Genomic DNA, 15,687 nt, shown 5'->3' on the forward strand with positions numbered 1-15,687 from the left:
CAGCCCAGACTTCAGCTCCCCTGCTAAAGTGACCCTGTAAATACTGATCCATAACCCCAGTGAGGGGAGGGGTTCTGGCCCCTGGCACAGCAGTGTCTCAGCCATGTCGGTGCCCCACTGCAAACCCCGAGTGCAGATGCGCTGCACGGGTGTGAACTGGGCCTGGCCCCTGGTGCAGCTTCTCCCAGATGGAGTGGGCAGCAAGTGGGGAAATGCCCCCTCCCCTCCCCACTGCCCCAGCCTCATTAGCAATGGCCCCTAATCCCCCCAGCACCCCTCAACTCCTATCTCCCTCTACCCTGCCCCCTTCCAGCAAGCCCAGACACCCTGCCCGTGCCCTAGCATGGAGAGTCCCAGCTACACCCCGTGGGTCAGGGCTGCACCCCCAGTGTGTGTAGGGATGGCACCAACCTGCTCTTAGCAACAAACCAGCCACACACGGCCCCAAAGCAATAGAGATTCCCTGGGGCCTGCCCCCTTCACCTCCCTCTATCCCCCTGGCACCTGCCCCTCCCTTACTCTTCCCTCAATTCCTGTGCCCACCTGACCCCTGCCTCTATCCTGTCCCCTCACCCTCGCCCCAAACTCCTGCTTCTCCCCTGGGACCCTGCCCCTCTCCCCACCTTTGTCTCCCTGGCATGTGCCCCTGCCCTCCACCCATCTCTGTCCCCTGGCACCTGCCAATCTCCTCATGCCCCTGTGCCCACCTGGCCCCTGCTCCTCCCTTACCCCTGTGCCCACCTGGCCCCTGCCTCTATCCTCACCCCTCCCCTTCTTCTCACCCCCTTTCTACTCCCCTGGGCCCCTGCCCCTCTGCCCCCACTTTGCCTCCCTGGCATGTGCCCCTACCCTCCACCTCTGCCCCCCTGGAACTCACCCCTCCCTTCTCCCCCTGCCGTCCTGTCACCTGCCCCTCTCCCCCAAACATCCTTTGCACCCTGGAGCCCACCCACTTCACCCCCTACTACCTCCTGGAATGAACCTCTCCCCTTTCCCCCTCTGCTGCTATTTCTCCCCCCATCCTCTCGCCCCCCCCCCACACCCCTGGTGCCTGTCCCTGCTCTCACCCCCTCTGCCCTTTCATGCCCCCCCACCCATCACCCTCCTCTGCTGTCTTGGCTCCTGCCCTTCTCACCCCCCTCAGCCCCGCCTGTTACCCGTCCCTCTCCCGACCCTCTCTGACCCCTGGCACCCTTCCCTTCCCTCGTCCCCCTGTGCCCACCCCTCCTCTAGCCCCACTCTCACTTTCTGGATCCTGCCCCTCCCCATTCCCCTCTCCTAACACCTCCGTCTACCCACCTACCCTGCCTCTCTCCTCGCCCCTCTCTGGCCCCTCGTGCACACCCCTCCCATTGCCCCCCTCTCTACCTCCTGTGCCTATCCCTCCTTCCTCTGACCTCCCTGTGTCTGCCCTTCTGCTCACCCCCCTCAATCCCCCTGGCACCTGCCCTTTCCCTGACCCCCCTGCACCCTGCTGGTGCCGACCCCTTCCCTCACTCACCCTGCCCCCCTGGTACCTGCCCCTCCTCTTGCCCCCTTCCTCCCTGATGACCACCCCCCTCACTCCCTCTGCCCCCTGACTCCACTCTCCTCATGCCCCTCTTCCCCCATGACCCATGACTTGCCCCAACTCCTGCCTTTCTCGTGACCACCCCTCCTTTCACTCCCCATCTCCTGGCACCCACTCCTCCCCACCCCCTTCCCTCCTTTTTGTCTGCCCCCTTCCTTTACCCACTTCTGTCCCCTGGCACCTGCCCCTTCCCCTCTGGCGCCCACCTCTTCCCTTGCCCCCCTCTGCCCCCAATACTGCCTCTTGCCCCTCGTCGTCCCTGGTGCCTGCCCCATTCCATGCCTCACCACTGTCCCATTGCTGCCTGCCCATCTGCTCTCCCTCCTGTGCCCCCCGGCTTTCACCCCTCCCCTTGTACCCCTCTAGTCTCCCTGCACCCACCCCTTCCCTTGCCCTCTTACCCACGGAGGACCACACCTTCCCTCACCGCCCCGCCCATTAGCCCCTGGTGCCTTCCCCATCCCATGCCCCACCACTGTCCCCCAACCCCCCAGCATTTGTCTCTGCCCCCGGTTCCTGCCCCTTCCTTCTCCCTCCCTGGCCCCCACTTCTCCCCTCAGTACAAGCCACTTCCCTCGCCCCCACCCCCTGTTGCCTGCCCCTTCCCTTGCACCCCCTCCCCTGCCACCTTCCCCTTAGTTCTTCCCCCTTCCCTTCCCTCACTCTCTGCCTCCCTAAAACCGGCACCCCTCACCCCCCTCTAGTCCCCTGGTGCCAGCCCCTCTCTTCACTCCTCCTCTGCCCCCCTGAGGCCCATCTCTACCATTGAAAATGTAACCCTTCTGCCTGTCAGAGTTGGCAGCAACAAGGGCCGGGGTCAGTATCTAGGGGTTCCATTCCAATAACACAATCCAAAACCGGCTCGAGCCCCCACCCAGTGACCTGGGACAAATATATACCACCCCCGCTGGGCGCCTCCAAGAGGCAATACTTCCCCTCTCACAAGCACAGAGTCTGAGGGTAACAAAAAGCCTTTTAATAACAGAGAGAAACAATGTGGCATTATGCTGGGGAAACACCACCAACAGGATTCCTAACACAACCCATGAGCAAAAAACCCACCCCAAGCAAATTGGGGCATGTCCTTTCCCTTTAGTTCTTGAGTCCAGCAACCCCAAATCACCCAAAGTCCCAAAAGTCCAATGACCCAAAAGTCTCTGTCCCTGGTCAGGGCAGCCCCAGAGTCCAAAAGTTTATCTGCAGAGTTTTACTCCCCAGTCTGGGTAAAAATGTGCCTGTGGGGGGGGGCGAGGGGGGGAGGAAGAGAGAGAAGAGGTAAGGGGCACCTTACATGACCTGAAGCTGACTGCCCCACAGCTCCACAGGGCTCCACTCCGCTTGCCGTCCTGCAAATTGCTCTGCTCCACCAGCCGCTCTGCTCACTGTCCCGCCCGCTGTTCCACCGTATATCTGCAGGCTCCCCTGCCAAGTACAGTCCCACTCTCCTTGATTCACATAATCAAGATAATAACAATTTATTCTTCCTGCCCCAATAAGAGAGACACTGGGGATCCCACAGCAGCCAAAGTGACCATTTGGGCAGCTATGGGCTCACGCTAGGCGGGGTGGGTGAGCCGATGCAAATGAGATCAGCCCCTGAAGTTCTTTCCCACAACTTGCCACACCTCACCACCAGGTGTCAGGGAGGAGCTCATCCTGACTCTGCTTACGCTACCATCTGCCTCCAGGGTGCCTGCCCCTTCCTTTGCCCCCTCTGCCTGCCTGGGGCAAACCCCTTCCCCTGCCCGCCTTTGGGCCCTCTGGTGTCTGCCCCTCCCCTCCCCATCTCTCTTCCCCCATCATGCCCACATCTCCACACCCCTCTGCTCATAGGGCGCGCCCTTTTCCACACCCCACTTTCTGCCCCCCAGTGCCCGCCCCTCTCCTCTCTCCATTCCTTGTATCTACCCCTCTGCTCATCCCCACCATCCCTCCTGGTGACTACCCCTTCCCTCCTCCCACCTCTGTCTTCCTGTCACCCACCCCTCATGCCCCTCTCCCCCTTTAGGACTGCCCTTTCCCTCGCTCCACTGCTGCCCCCTGGGGTCTGCCCCACCGCTTGCCCCTGCATGTCCCTCTGAAACCTGTCCTACCCCTCACCCCTCTTTGTCCCCTTGTCACCTGCGCCTTCTTCCACCCCCTCCTTTTCCCCTGGTGCCAGCCCCTCCTTCTACTCCCCCTCTCCCTCCCTAGCGCCTGCCCCTCTGTTCACCCCTTGTGTCCCCTGGTGCAAGCCCCTTCCCTTCCCCCCCCATCCCCCAGGGCCGCCCGCCCCTTCTCTAGCCCACCCTTTGGACCCCTGGTGACCAGCCCTCCCCTCATCTTTCTCTTTCCCTTGGCACCAGTCCTGCCTCTCTACGCCCTGATGCATGTCCCTCCCCTTAGCCCCTGCCAGTGCCTGCCCCTTCCATCATCCCATTTTCTCCCCTGGCACATGCTCCTCTGCTCACCCTCCCCCCATAGCCCCATGGCACCTGCCCCTCCTCTTGCCCTCCTCCACCCACTGCTGACTGTGCCTGCCCTAGCCAGACCCTCTGCCCCCAGGCTCCTGCATCACTCCGTCCCCCTGGTGCCTGCCCATTCCCTCCCCACCATGGTCCTGGAACCTGCCCCACTCCTCATCCCCCCCACCCCCTGGCATCAGTCCCTCTCCTTGATTCCCCCTGCCCCAATGGAGCCCTCCCATTCCCTCACATCCCTCTCCCCCTGGTGCCTGCCCCTTCCCTTGCTTGCCTGTGCCCCCTGGGGTCCATCCCCTTCTTCTGCCCCGGTACCCACCTGTCTCCTCACCCCCTGCAGCCCCTGGGAACCTGCCCCTCCCTTCACCCCGCTCTGTCCTCCTGGTGCCCGCTCCTCTTACCCCCCCAGTGCCCTTGTGCCTGCCCCTCCCCTCTGCCCCTCCAAGCTCTACTCTTGTCATCTGCCCCTCTCCTGTCCTCTCCCAGCATCAGCCTGTCCCCTCCCCCGCCCCCACTGACACCTTCCCACCCCTCCTCCGCTCCTCCTGCCCTTTCCCCCACAATTTCCTTCTCCCCGAACATGCCCAGACAGGAGCTGTTCAGTGGCCCCCTGGATCTGGGGGGAGGAAGGCCTTGTCCCCACTGCCAGGGCAGACAGGTTTTTATAAGCAGCTTGTGACACTCCCCTGACCCAGTTACAACCAATTGTGCCCACGTGGCAGCTTTTCTGCCTCACAGCCGGGGCTGAGCTTTGTGTGTGTTTGCTCCCAGCCTCCTGCCTGACCCTGTGTGTGCCCTGGTGCCTGCTGGGGGAGCCGGGGCAGCTCCAGCAGGGATCAGAGAGCCCAGGGGCCATGCACACACATTGCAGCCCCACTGGCCCAGGGGTCCATGCACTCCGGGGTATCCTACCACACAGAGCTGGGAGGGAGGGGGGCATCCAGGGCAGTTACACAAACACCGCTGGGGGTCCTGTTCGGGTCGCCACCTCTGAGGTCCAACAAAACAGGAAATCTGCCTGCTTCATGGACATCACCTGTCCCCTCACCCGGGCACCGTCTCCCCATCCGAATCCCGGGAGAGGGCACCAGCCACCACAGGCTCCTGCTCCTGGACTGCCCCGAGTACCAACCTCACCGAGCAGGACATGGCGCCAGATCTACCCCGCTGCCCCCGGCAGTGACCCCCGCAGCCGGTACCTGCACAGGGGTGACTGGGCCCTGCTGGCCCTGAGCTCCCGATCTCACTCACTGCTCCGAGCTGCCCCGTCTCTGCAGCTCCCAGGCACTCTGGACCCAGAGCTCCCTTTGCGTAGGCACGGTCACCCCGCAGCTCCCCCACTGCAGCCACTGACACACCTGGGACTCGTCACGGCCTGGGCAGACTCACAGATTTCCCAGGAGAGTGACATTGACAAAGGGACAATCCTGGGAAAACCTGGACAGGTCGGGTTGCCAACTTTCTAATCTCACAAAACCGAATACCCCTTCCCTGCCGCGGCCCTGAGGCTCTGCCCTTCCCCCTCTCCGGGGCCCCGCCCTCGCTCACTCTGTCCCCTCTCCCGCCATCGCTCACTCTCCCCCACCCTCACTCACTTTCACCGGGCTGGGGCAGGGGGTTGGGGTGTGGGAGGGGGATGAGGGCTCCGGCTGGCGGTGTGGACTCTGGGGTGGGGCCAGAGATGAGGGGTTTGGGGTGCAGGGGGGTATGGGCTCTGGGCTGGGGGTGTGGGCTCCAGGTGGGGCCAGAAATGAGGGGTTCAAGGTGTGGGAGAGGGCTCTGGGCTGGGGCAGGGTGTTGTGTGCAGGGGTGGTGAGGACTCCAGCTGGGGGTGCAGGCTCTGGGGTGGGGCTGGGGATGAGGGGTTTGTGGTGAAGGACGGACGCCTGGCAACCTTGGGGACAGGTATTAACCCTAGGTCCTGTCCACATGGCCCAGTAACACCCTGCTGAGCTGGGTACAGGCAGCCACATGCCAGCCCAGGCCCCTGGCAGGGACGCTGAGCTGCTATGGTCACTAACAGTGTTAACTCTGCCACGTGCCACACACCACACCCCAGGAATAGCTGTAACCTAGACTCGTGGCACTGCAGGGCTGGAAGGGACCTGGAGAGGTCACCTCGCCCAGCCCCTGGTGCTGGGGCAGGGCCTAGACCATCGCTGGCAGGGGTTTGTCCAATCTGTTCTTACAAACCTCCAGTGACGGGGATCCCGCAGCCTCCCTTGGATCAGGTCCAGAGCTTCACTGCCCTGAGACTTAGAAAGTGTTTCCTCATCTCCAGCCTCAGTCTCCCTTGCTGCAGCTCGCACCCATTGTTCCTTGGACAGGCCCTCGCCCTGCCCGCTGCCGGCACTGGGGGTGTCACCAGGTGTGAGCATCGCTGTTATCGCACTGAATGGCTGAGGGCGCTGGGCTGGCTCAGGGGGGCAGTGAGGGAGCTGGGGCCTTTCACTCCCCAGTCACTGATCCCAGTCCAGGCTCAGAGTCCGGCTCCCAGCGAACAGGAGCTCATGTCATAATTTTCGTCAACGGCAGCCTGACTGGCCACCTCCGCAGGGAGGCCAAGGCCTGAAGGGGCCGCAGGGATGGTTCCTCCCCAGGGAGAGGCTCCAGCAAGTGTCAGGGCTGAGCCTTTGGCAGGACAGTGCGGGGCTCACATGGCCGCTGTGACACCCTCGTACCCTCGGTATCCAGAGCTCCAGCAAGAGGGGTGTACACCTCACTTGTACCCCCAGCACGGAACTCACTGACACTGCCCCAAGACCCCCGCTCCTCCCGAGGTTGGGGGGGGTGAATAAATGACACTGGAAGAGAGGGGCTAGGAGACCATGGCCCCATCACTTTTACTGATAGGATGGTTAGGTCTCCCACTTTTTACCAGCTGTAAGGGCGAATGATGGGGGGCGGGAGGGGGCAGAGAGGAGCGACCATGGGGGCAGGGTGTTGCGGGGGAAGAGGCGGTGCAGGGGTGGAGTCTTGGGGAGAAGGGGCGGTGTGGGGGCGGGGTCTTGAGAAGAGGCAGTGTGAGGGCCGTGGCTCGGGGAGAAGGGGCTGTGTGAGGGCAGGGGTTCGGGGAGAAGGGGTGGTGAGGGGGCAGGAGCTCCCGGAGAAGGACCCACACGGGAGGGCGGGGCCATGGTTCCGGCTCTGGTGGCCTCTCTACTTTTAGGGAGTTTCCATCACTCCTGGGGAGAGGACCATCCCGGATCCTGATCCATGGGCACATCTGTGTATTTGCCAGGTGCACAGAGCTCTCCAGGTGGAGACACTTTCTCACTGACCCAGGAATCAGTGCTGGGAGGCCCCACTGCCCAGGAGGCCAAGGGCTCTTGCTCCCCTGCCCTGGGGGTGAAGGGAGGGTCCCTGGGGCTGCTGTTCCCTGTCCCAGGAATGGGGTAAGGGGACGTGGACACAGACAATCTCCCCGCTTGCGCTGTGAGGGGCAGACCTGGCTCCACGCTGGGCTTCAGAGCCTGAGCTCCAGCCTGAGCCTGAACGTCTAGGCGGCTATTTTTAGTGCCAAAGAGGAGCCCCACAAGCCTGAATCTGTCCACTCTGTTCGGAGACTCGCTGCCGCGGGCTGTGTACATGAACCCAGAGTGTGTCCAGAGTCTGGGTCTGAAAGCTCCCAGCACGTCTGATCCAGGGCTGGTTAATGAGAGCGAGGGGGGTGGCTGGCGCAGTGGTTAGATGGAGACACCGGAGCCCCTGGGGCTCTGGGATGGTCTCTGTGACCATTATCTGCTCTGGGAGACGCCCAGGTGCAGCTGCAGAGGGTCTGTGCCGCTAGCATCGTCCATGGGACAATCGCTCTGGGCAGAGTTCAGGCTGATTTGTGGGGGTCTCCATTTTCAGCCTCATTTTGGGGGTGAGATCAGGGGCTCAGGGGGAATTTTTTACCCAGGGCAAATTAAATAGCAGCTCTGGAGTGTTTCACAGCTGATGTCCTGAGTCTGACCTGCCCGTAACTGTGCGTGTCTGGGGATGTTGATAGTCACTCACTGCAAGTCACTGGGATTTGGGCTCCTCAGTTGCTGGGTGTAATTTTGGGAGCAAACAGTTTATTTGCTGCAAAATTATATTTCGGGTCGACAGAAACTATTCGCGAATCCATGTCGACTTTGCTGACGATTAACAGAAAGGTGCCGCCGCTTCCCTTCCAGCCTTTAGCCCCGTGGCTGGGCCCTCAGCGGGGAGCCCCCGGTTCCATCCCCCCGTGGGACGCCATGAGGGCTTGAACTGCTGGGCTCTGGGGGTCTGATGACGTCCCCCTGTGTCTAAACACTGCTCTGGGAACTGGCCAGAGCGTGGGAGTGAGACTGACTCTGCAGCCCAGGGTGTCAGGCCCTGACCTGGGAGACCCAGAGTCCAGCCCCCCTGCTCCAGTCACCCTGTAATTATTGATCCATAACCCCAGTGACGGGAAGGGTTATGGCCCCTGGCACACCAGTGTCTCAGGCCATGTCTGCCGGGGTTTCCTTGCACCGGTGGAAACCCCCAGGGCAGACTTGCTGTGCGGATGTGAACTGGGACTGACGCCTGGTGCAGCTTCCCCCAGAGGGAGGGGGCAGTAAGTGGGGAAATGCCCCCTCCCCTCCCCACCGCCCTGGCCTCATTAGCAACAGTCTATTAGTACGTATTTACCCCCCGCCCCAGAATCCTCCACTGCCCTGCCGCCCCAGTGAGCCCAACCCAGAGCACTGCCCCATGGCGGACGGGCTGGGCCAGGAGAGGGGAGGGGCTGGCTGTGGGGTTTGCCTGGCTGGAAGGTGGTCCCCGTGGGTCCCGCCAGCATGGAGAGTCCCAGCTGCGCCCCTTGGGGCAGGGCTGCACCCCCAGTGTGTGTGGGGCCAGCTCCAACCTGCTCTTAGCGAGAAACCAACCACACATGACCCCAAAGCAAGAGAGATTCCCTGGGGCTTGCCTCTCCCTCACCCCTCTGGCTCCTGCCCCTCCCTTCCCCTTTTCTCACCCCTGTGCCCACCTGGACCCTGTGTCTATTCTGACCCCTCCTCCTCGCCCCTCCCCTTCTTCCCACCCACTTTCTGCTTCCCCAGGCCGCTCTGTCCCCCACTTTGCCTCCCTGGCATGTGCCCCTCCCTTCCACCCACCTCTACCCCACCGGAAACCCCCCTCCCTTCCCCTCCTGGCACCTTCCCCTCTTCCCCAAACATCCTCTGCACCCTGGAGCCCACCCATCACTTCACACCCCCGCTATGTCCTGGCATCCACCTCTCCCTTTTCCCTCCTCTGCTGCCATGTCTCCCACCCCTTCCCTCACTCCCATCTGCTTCCCTGGTGCCTGCCACTGCCCTCACCCCCTCTACCCCCTGATGGCCATCCCACCCCTCACCCTCTTCTGCTGTCCTGGCTTCTGCCCTTCTAACTCCCCTCAGCCCTCCTGGCACCTGCCTCTCTCCCCACCCTTTCTGACCCCTGGCACGCACCCCTTCCCTCACCCCCCTGTGCCCACCCCTCCTCTAACCCCACTCTGACCCCCTGGCACCTGCCTCTCCCCAATGCCGTCTCCTAACACCTCCCTCTACCCACCTGCCCCTGCCTCTCTCCTCGCCCCTCTCTGCCCCCTGGTGCTTGTCCCTCCCCTCCTCTGCCCTCCCTGTGTCTGCCCTTCTGCTCAACCCCCTCAATCCCCCTGGCACCTACCCTTTCCCTTACCCCCTGCACCCTTCTGGTGCCGACCCCTTCCCTCCTTCCCCCTGCCCGCCCCAAACACCTGACCCTCCCCTTGTCCCCTTCCTCCCTGGTGCCTACCCCCTCACCACCCTCTGCTCACTGACCTCACTCTCCTCTCGCCCCTCTCCCACCATCATCCATGCCACCTTCTCTTTATTTCTCACCTCTGCCCCTCCCCTCGCCCTCTGGCTCCATGACACCTGCACCCCTCACCACCCCTCTAGTCCCCTGGTGCCAGCTCCTCCTCTGCCCCAAGTCCCAGCTCTACCCTTGCCCCATCTGCCTCCCTGGTGCCTGCCATTTCCTTTGCCCCCTCTGCCCACCTGGTGCAAGTCCCTTCCCTTGCCCCCCTTTGGACCCCTGGTCTCTGCCCTTCCCCTCACCTCAGCACTGGCCTGCCCCTCACCTCCCCCTCTCCTAATCTCTGGGTTCCACCCCTCCCTTCATCCTCCCTCTGCCCCCCTGGTGCCCACATCTCCCTTCACACTCCTCTGCCCCCCTAGATCCTGCCCTTCTCCACACCCCTCTCTCTGCCCCCCTTCGGCTCACCTGCTCCCTCACCACCCATTCTGCCCCCTGGCACCAGTGCCTGCCCATTCGCTACCCCCCATGGTTCCACCTCCCCACTCCTCATCATCTCACCCCCTGGCAGCTCACCCTCCCCTTGATTTCCCCTTCCCCATTGGAGCTCCCCCATTCCCTCACACCCCTCTGCCCCCTGGTGCCCGCCCCTTCCCTTGGCCCCCGCAACCCCCTGGGGTCCATCCCCTTCTTCTCCCATGGAGCCCACCCCTCCCCCCACCCCCTGCAGCCCCCAGGATCCTGCCCTTCACCCCCCTCTCTTCTTATGGTGCCTGCTCCTTCCCTTGTCCCCTCATTGCCCTTGTGCCTGCCCCACCCCTCTACCCCTCCCCCCTCTACTCCTGTAACCTGCCCCACCCCCTACCCCTCCCCCCTCTGCTCCTGTCACCTACCCCTCCCCTTCCCTCTCCCAGCATCAGCCTCCCCCCTCCCCCCTCCCCCACTGACACCTTCCCACCCCTCCCCAGCTCCTCCTGCCCTTTCCCCCCATTGTCTCCTCACAGGCAGAGGGGCCCTGACTCCCCTTAAGCAACACCCCCCCCAGCGATTAACGGGGACGCAGGTTAATTTTGCTTCGATCCCAGTGACCAGCCCCTGCCCCCGGCCCTGACTCTGTGACTCTCTCCCCAGTGGACCTGACTCTGGATCCAGACACGGCAAATCCCTGGCTCGTCCTGTCTGAGGATCAGAAACGTGTGAGACACGGAGACACATGCCAGGATCTGCCCGACAACCGTGAGAGATTTGATCCTTGTGCCTGTGTCCTGGGCGCTGACATGGTCGCGGGCGGGAGGTGTTACTGGGAGGTGGGGGTGGAAGACAAGACTGAGTGGGACCTGGGGATTTGCAGCCAATCTGTGTGCAGGAAGGGGGAGGTCATACTCACACCTGAGCATGGATACTGGGTCCTGCGGCTGGAGGACGGGAAATACGAGGCCTTCACCTCCCCCTCGACCCCCATCCCCGTGAGCGTCCGGCCCGGCCGGGTGGGGATTTTCCTGGACTATGCGGCGGGCAAGGTCTCGTTTTACAATGTGACTGACAGGTCCCATCTCTTCACGTTCACTGGCACCTTCTTAGAGATGCTCCGCCCTTATTTCCATCCTGGTCTCCACAGTGGGGGTACAAACACGGCTCCCCTGATCATCTGCCCGGTCCTGGCTCCAGCCGGGGGGAATCTCGGTCCCTGAGCCCGCGGCTCAGACTGGCCCCCCCAGCACTGCTGCTCCTCTGTGGTGGGGGCCGGTTACTGCAGCTACTGGAGTTTTTGTGCTGCCCAAACGCTGCCAGTTTCCCTTTTCCACTGGAGGGTCCAGTGAAAAACCAGACACCTGGCAACCCCCAGCCCTCACCTTGCCCCGTCCCCTGCCCCAGGGGTAGCAGATGGTGAGCGATGGGGTCATTCACTCCTGCCAGAATTTTCTACCCCTGTGAAATCTCAATGTAAAATGGGAAGGACAAAAGATTATTCTAATTTAGAAAATATTATCGTAACAAGGTGTAAATACAAGTATATTTCAATTTACATTTCAACAGTATTTCAGAAACAAGCAACTAAACATATTTTTAGAAATGGAATTATTTACATTTATCTTTTGATTCTTCCCTCAAATCTATATTGAAGTTTAACTTCTCTAAATAATGTCATTTGTATCTCAACAGTGGAATTTCAAGAAATCCAAAATATTTGTCTTCACAAAATAAACTATTAAATTATCAGACAGGGTTGTTCAATTACAATGTACGTGTGTCATAAACATCACAACTACACACATGAGCAGCTGCTCTCTCTCTCTCTCCCCCCCTCTTTATTGTCTTGACTGGTTCTCTCGGGAAGGCAGGGCACATACACCCACCTCCTGCACTACTCCTTTGAAAATTAATAGCTTAAAAATGATAGAATTAATTAAGCAATATATTTAAATTAACTCATACAAGATTATATAATATTCTTTGAAGTTCTGTCAGCATTAATTCACTTTCTAGCTGCATATAATCGGTAATCAAGATATGACCCTTCCTTGCTTTTCCTCACAAAACATGGTCCCCAACCTCAAATGCTGTATTCTTAGATACCAGGGGTCGGCAACCGTTCAGAAGCGGTGTGTCGAGTCTTCATTTAGTCACTCTAATGTAAGGTTTTGAGTGCCAGTCATACATTTTAACGTTTTTAGGAGGTCTCTTTCTATAAGTCAATAATATATAACTAAACTATTGTTGTATGTAAAGTAAATAAGGTTTTTAAAATGTTTAAGAAGCTTCATTTACAATTAAATTAAAATGCAGAGCCCCCCAGACCGGTGGCCAGGACCCGGGCAGTGTGAGTACCACTGAAAATCAGCTCGCATGCCGCCTTTGGCACACATGCCATAGGTTGCCTACCCCTGCGAAATACAAAAACGTCTTCTATAATCTCATTTTTGTGGTTTATTTTTCTTTAGAAATATTATTTGCAGGGAATGTACTGTCAGTGTCCACTGTTGATTTCAGAGTACTGCCAGGCTTTCCATGTTCTTGGTTCTAAGGACACAACAAATGCAGTTTGAGAAAGAAATAGAGAAGGGGTTGTATTCCTTTACTGAATCATCACAAATTAACTTAATTGTAGTAAAGATGCTGGCGCTTAATGACACATAACATGAAATTTGGTGAAGTTTTATTGGAAGACCTTTCTTCTCGGCCATAAATCAGTCGAAAGGGTGCTATTTTTGTTGTCATGTGAGGTTTAGAGTACAAAGAAAAGAAAGTTGCTCCAGGAAATTCATCACAATTCCTCTGGGTTCTGTCCACCACCTTCTGGAATGCTCTGTAAAAATAGTGACCGATTGGTCCAATTCCTTGATGTTAGCGATTGAACCTAATATCTTGAAGAGCTGGCTGAGCAGAGTGTGATGGGAGGCACATCACATGGCATTGCTAGGACTACTTTTTGTTTTAAACGTGATGTGTTATGAACATTTTCAATGTAATCATTCAGTTTTGAAGATTTATTCACAGTATGCCATCCATGGCAGAGTGCCCTAAATTTACGTTGATTATTTGAAAATAAATACCCTAACATTATCTTGTGATGGATTCATTTGTGGTTTTATTCAGTCTGCTGCTGTCTTGATGGCATGGTCTGCTGAAGCTATGTGTCACCCGGCCATGATTCTGTAATTGACCATCTAGTGAAAATAACACCAAATGTAAACTGTTACCTCGTTATTCAATTCAGAACCTAGATCTGCCAGTATCTGCTCTGGAGAGCCATGTTCATATATAATTTCACATGTCTTCTTCTCCACCTCATGTGCTTTCATAGTTCTAAGTGGAAATTCTTCTACCCATTTTGAAAAATCATCTGTAGCTCTCAGTACATACTGGTATTGCTTCTGGGGTACTAGATATCGCCTGATTAAATCTGCTCTCAGCAATTCCCAAGTTTTAACAACCTATGTGCAAGAACACAGGCTAGAGTTCTCATTTGGATCTTTCCTATGACATTTTTATTATAATCCCATCTATAGTAAGCAAAGTAAACATTATAATGTGGTTTCTATAACAGTTGATGTCTCCACACAGTCAGAATCTAACTTTTGGTGTTTTTCAGAAGTAAATAAATACAGGACAAATTTCTGCAACTGAGAACTTGCATAAATGCACCTTGCAGGGTCGGCGAGTTATATGGGCCCGTGGTGCTCGTGCTCCAGCACTATTCAGGGCCTGGGAGCCAGGGTCCACCAATGTTTGGGGCCGGGTCTCTGCCCCGGCCCCACCTGCTGCCCCCATGGGCCTCCCCTGGAGCGCCCCCGGCCCCGCCAGCTGCTCCACGCAGTGCTCCCTCACCGGCCGCTGCTGGCTACAACACAGGGACCGGCGTGGGCGGCAGGCTGAGGTGGCCGCTGCGCCTGCGGAGGGGGGAGAGGAGGAGGTGCACATGTGATGGCAGCCCCCCCCCAGCACCTACTGGGAGCCGACTCCAACGCCGAGGAGGCTTCCGGGAGTCTGGACCTGAGAAGCTGGGGCATGGGTCTGTGTTGTACTCGTGCCCCCGCCCGCAGTCACCCCTCCTGCCCCACGCTTGGCAAGGAGATGCCCCATCCCCCACCCCCAGTGATGCTACGGTGAGGGGCAGCAGCAGGGGAGGAGGTGCACACGTGACCGCAGCCCCCCCACCTTCTGTCACCCACCACAAGGGAGGCGAGGGGGTTCCTGGACCTGAGCAGCTGGGGCTTGGGTGAGTGTCGTGACACCCTGCCCTCCACCCCCCGCCCCCGCTCCGCAGTTACCACTCCTGCCCCAGGCTGGGCAAGGGGCAGCCCCATCCCCCACTGGACAACAACGAAAAGTATTTGCTGCCTCCTGAAGAACATCGCAAAAGAAGGGGCGACATTTTGTTTTAATTTTAGAAAGTATGTGCTTTTGAGGGCTATTGATCCAAGAGTGCTGGGTTGTTTCTCTATTCAAAAGAGTATGAATAAAGTTGATATTCTTAGTTAAATACATATTTCTTATGACAGTGATATTGTGGAATAGAGGGAAACTGTTAAAGGCTTCCTGTTTCCAGTCCACTTTTACATTATTTTAAAAAAATATATATCGGCTTACAAGGCAGGTGTGAACGTCCCACTCGGCTCCACTCTGCATCTTTAGGAGCCTAAATAACTTTGCAAATGTGGCACAGAAACTAAGGAGCAGATTTTAGAAGGTCTGTAGACACCTAAAGATGTAGCTTTGCATCTCGTGGGATTTTCAAAAGCACTTAGGTTCCTAACTCCCATTGGAAGCGAGGCGCCCAGGCACCTTTGAAATTTCCCCCAGAATCACTCGGCCAGCTCACCACAGGCTGCTTCCCCCACATAGGGTCCCACCTGGGCACTTACAATTTTTGGCCTCAACTTTTTTTTATTATTGTGTCAAATTCAGAAAATTGCAGAATGTTCTAGGGGAGGAGACCTAAGTCCTCTCATTTTAAAGCCTCCCCCACAGCCTCTCAGAGAAGCCCAGTGGGGTCGGCTCCAGGCCTGTCTTGGGGGGATTCCCAGGTCCCCTCAGGACCAATAACTGCATGGTCTGACTCCCAAAGACAAGCCGAGCCCAGGATCCCAGTGAGTGCGATGGGGCCAGTGAGCAACAGGGAATGTCCCGGCATTTACTGCCCGAGGGACTCATTGTCCACGGCAAGGAGTGAAACAGCCACAGGGGCCAAGAGTGAGAGCGCCAGGCCCTGCTGAACGGGCTGCTTTGTGCTGCCAACTTAGCTGTGTCAGGGAAACTGGTTCCAGCGCGATGGAGGGAGGAGTGGGGACAGGGAGTGGGGAGAGCTGGGGAAGCGCAGTCGGTAGCTGGGCCAGGGGAAGGGGAGGGAGAGCCCAGCCCCAGGGTTGTGTGAGCGAGGGG

The 15,687-nt window shown here is 58.5% G+C and overlaps 1 protein-coding gene and 1 long non-coding RNA gene across 2 annotated transcripts in view; one reads left to right on the forward strand and one right to left on the reverse strand.

Annotated features, from left to right (window-relative positions):
* Positions 1 to 13,368, forward strand: part of LOC114018773 (E3 ubiquitin-protein ligase TRIM39) — a 26,612-nt gene extending 13,244 nt beyond the window's left edge. The window contains 2 exon segments of the mRNA XM_037914927.2: positions 10,936 to 11,414; positions 11,416 to 13,368. Of these exon segments, the coding sequence (XP_037770855.2) occupies positions 10,936 to 11,414; positions 11,416 to 11,448 (512 nt within the window). The 3' untranslated portion in view covers positions 11,449 to 13,368.
* Positions 12,993 to 15,687, reverse strand: part of LOC122462998 — an 18,422-nt gene continuing 15,727 nt past the window's right edge. The window contains exon 2 of the long non-coding RNA XR_006285921.1: positions 12,993 to 13,458. This is a non-coding gene — a long non-coding RNA (uncharacterized LOC122462998). The remainder of the gene's footprint in view (positions 13,459 to 15,687) is intronic.

Source organism: Chelonia mydas, chromosome 14, assembly GCF_015237465.2.
Source record: "Chelonia mydas isolate rCheMyd1 chromosome 14, rCheMyd1.pri.v2, whole genome shotgun sequence".
Lineage (NCBI taxonomy): Eukaryota > Metazoa > Chordata > Testudines > Cheloniidae > Chelonia > Chelonia mydas.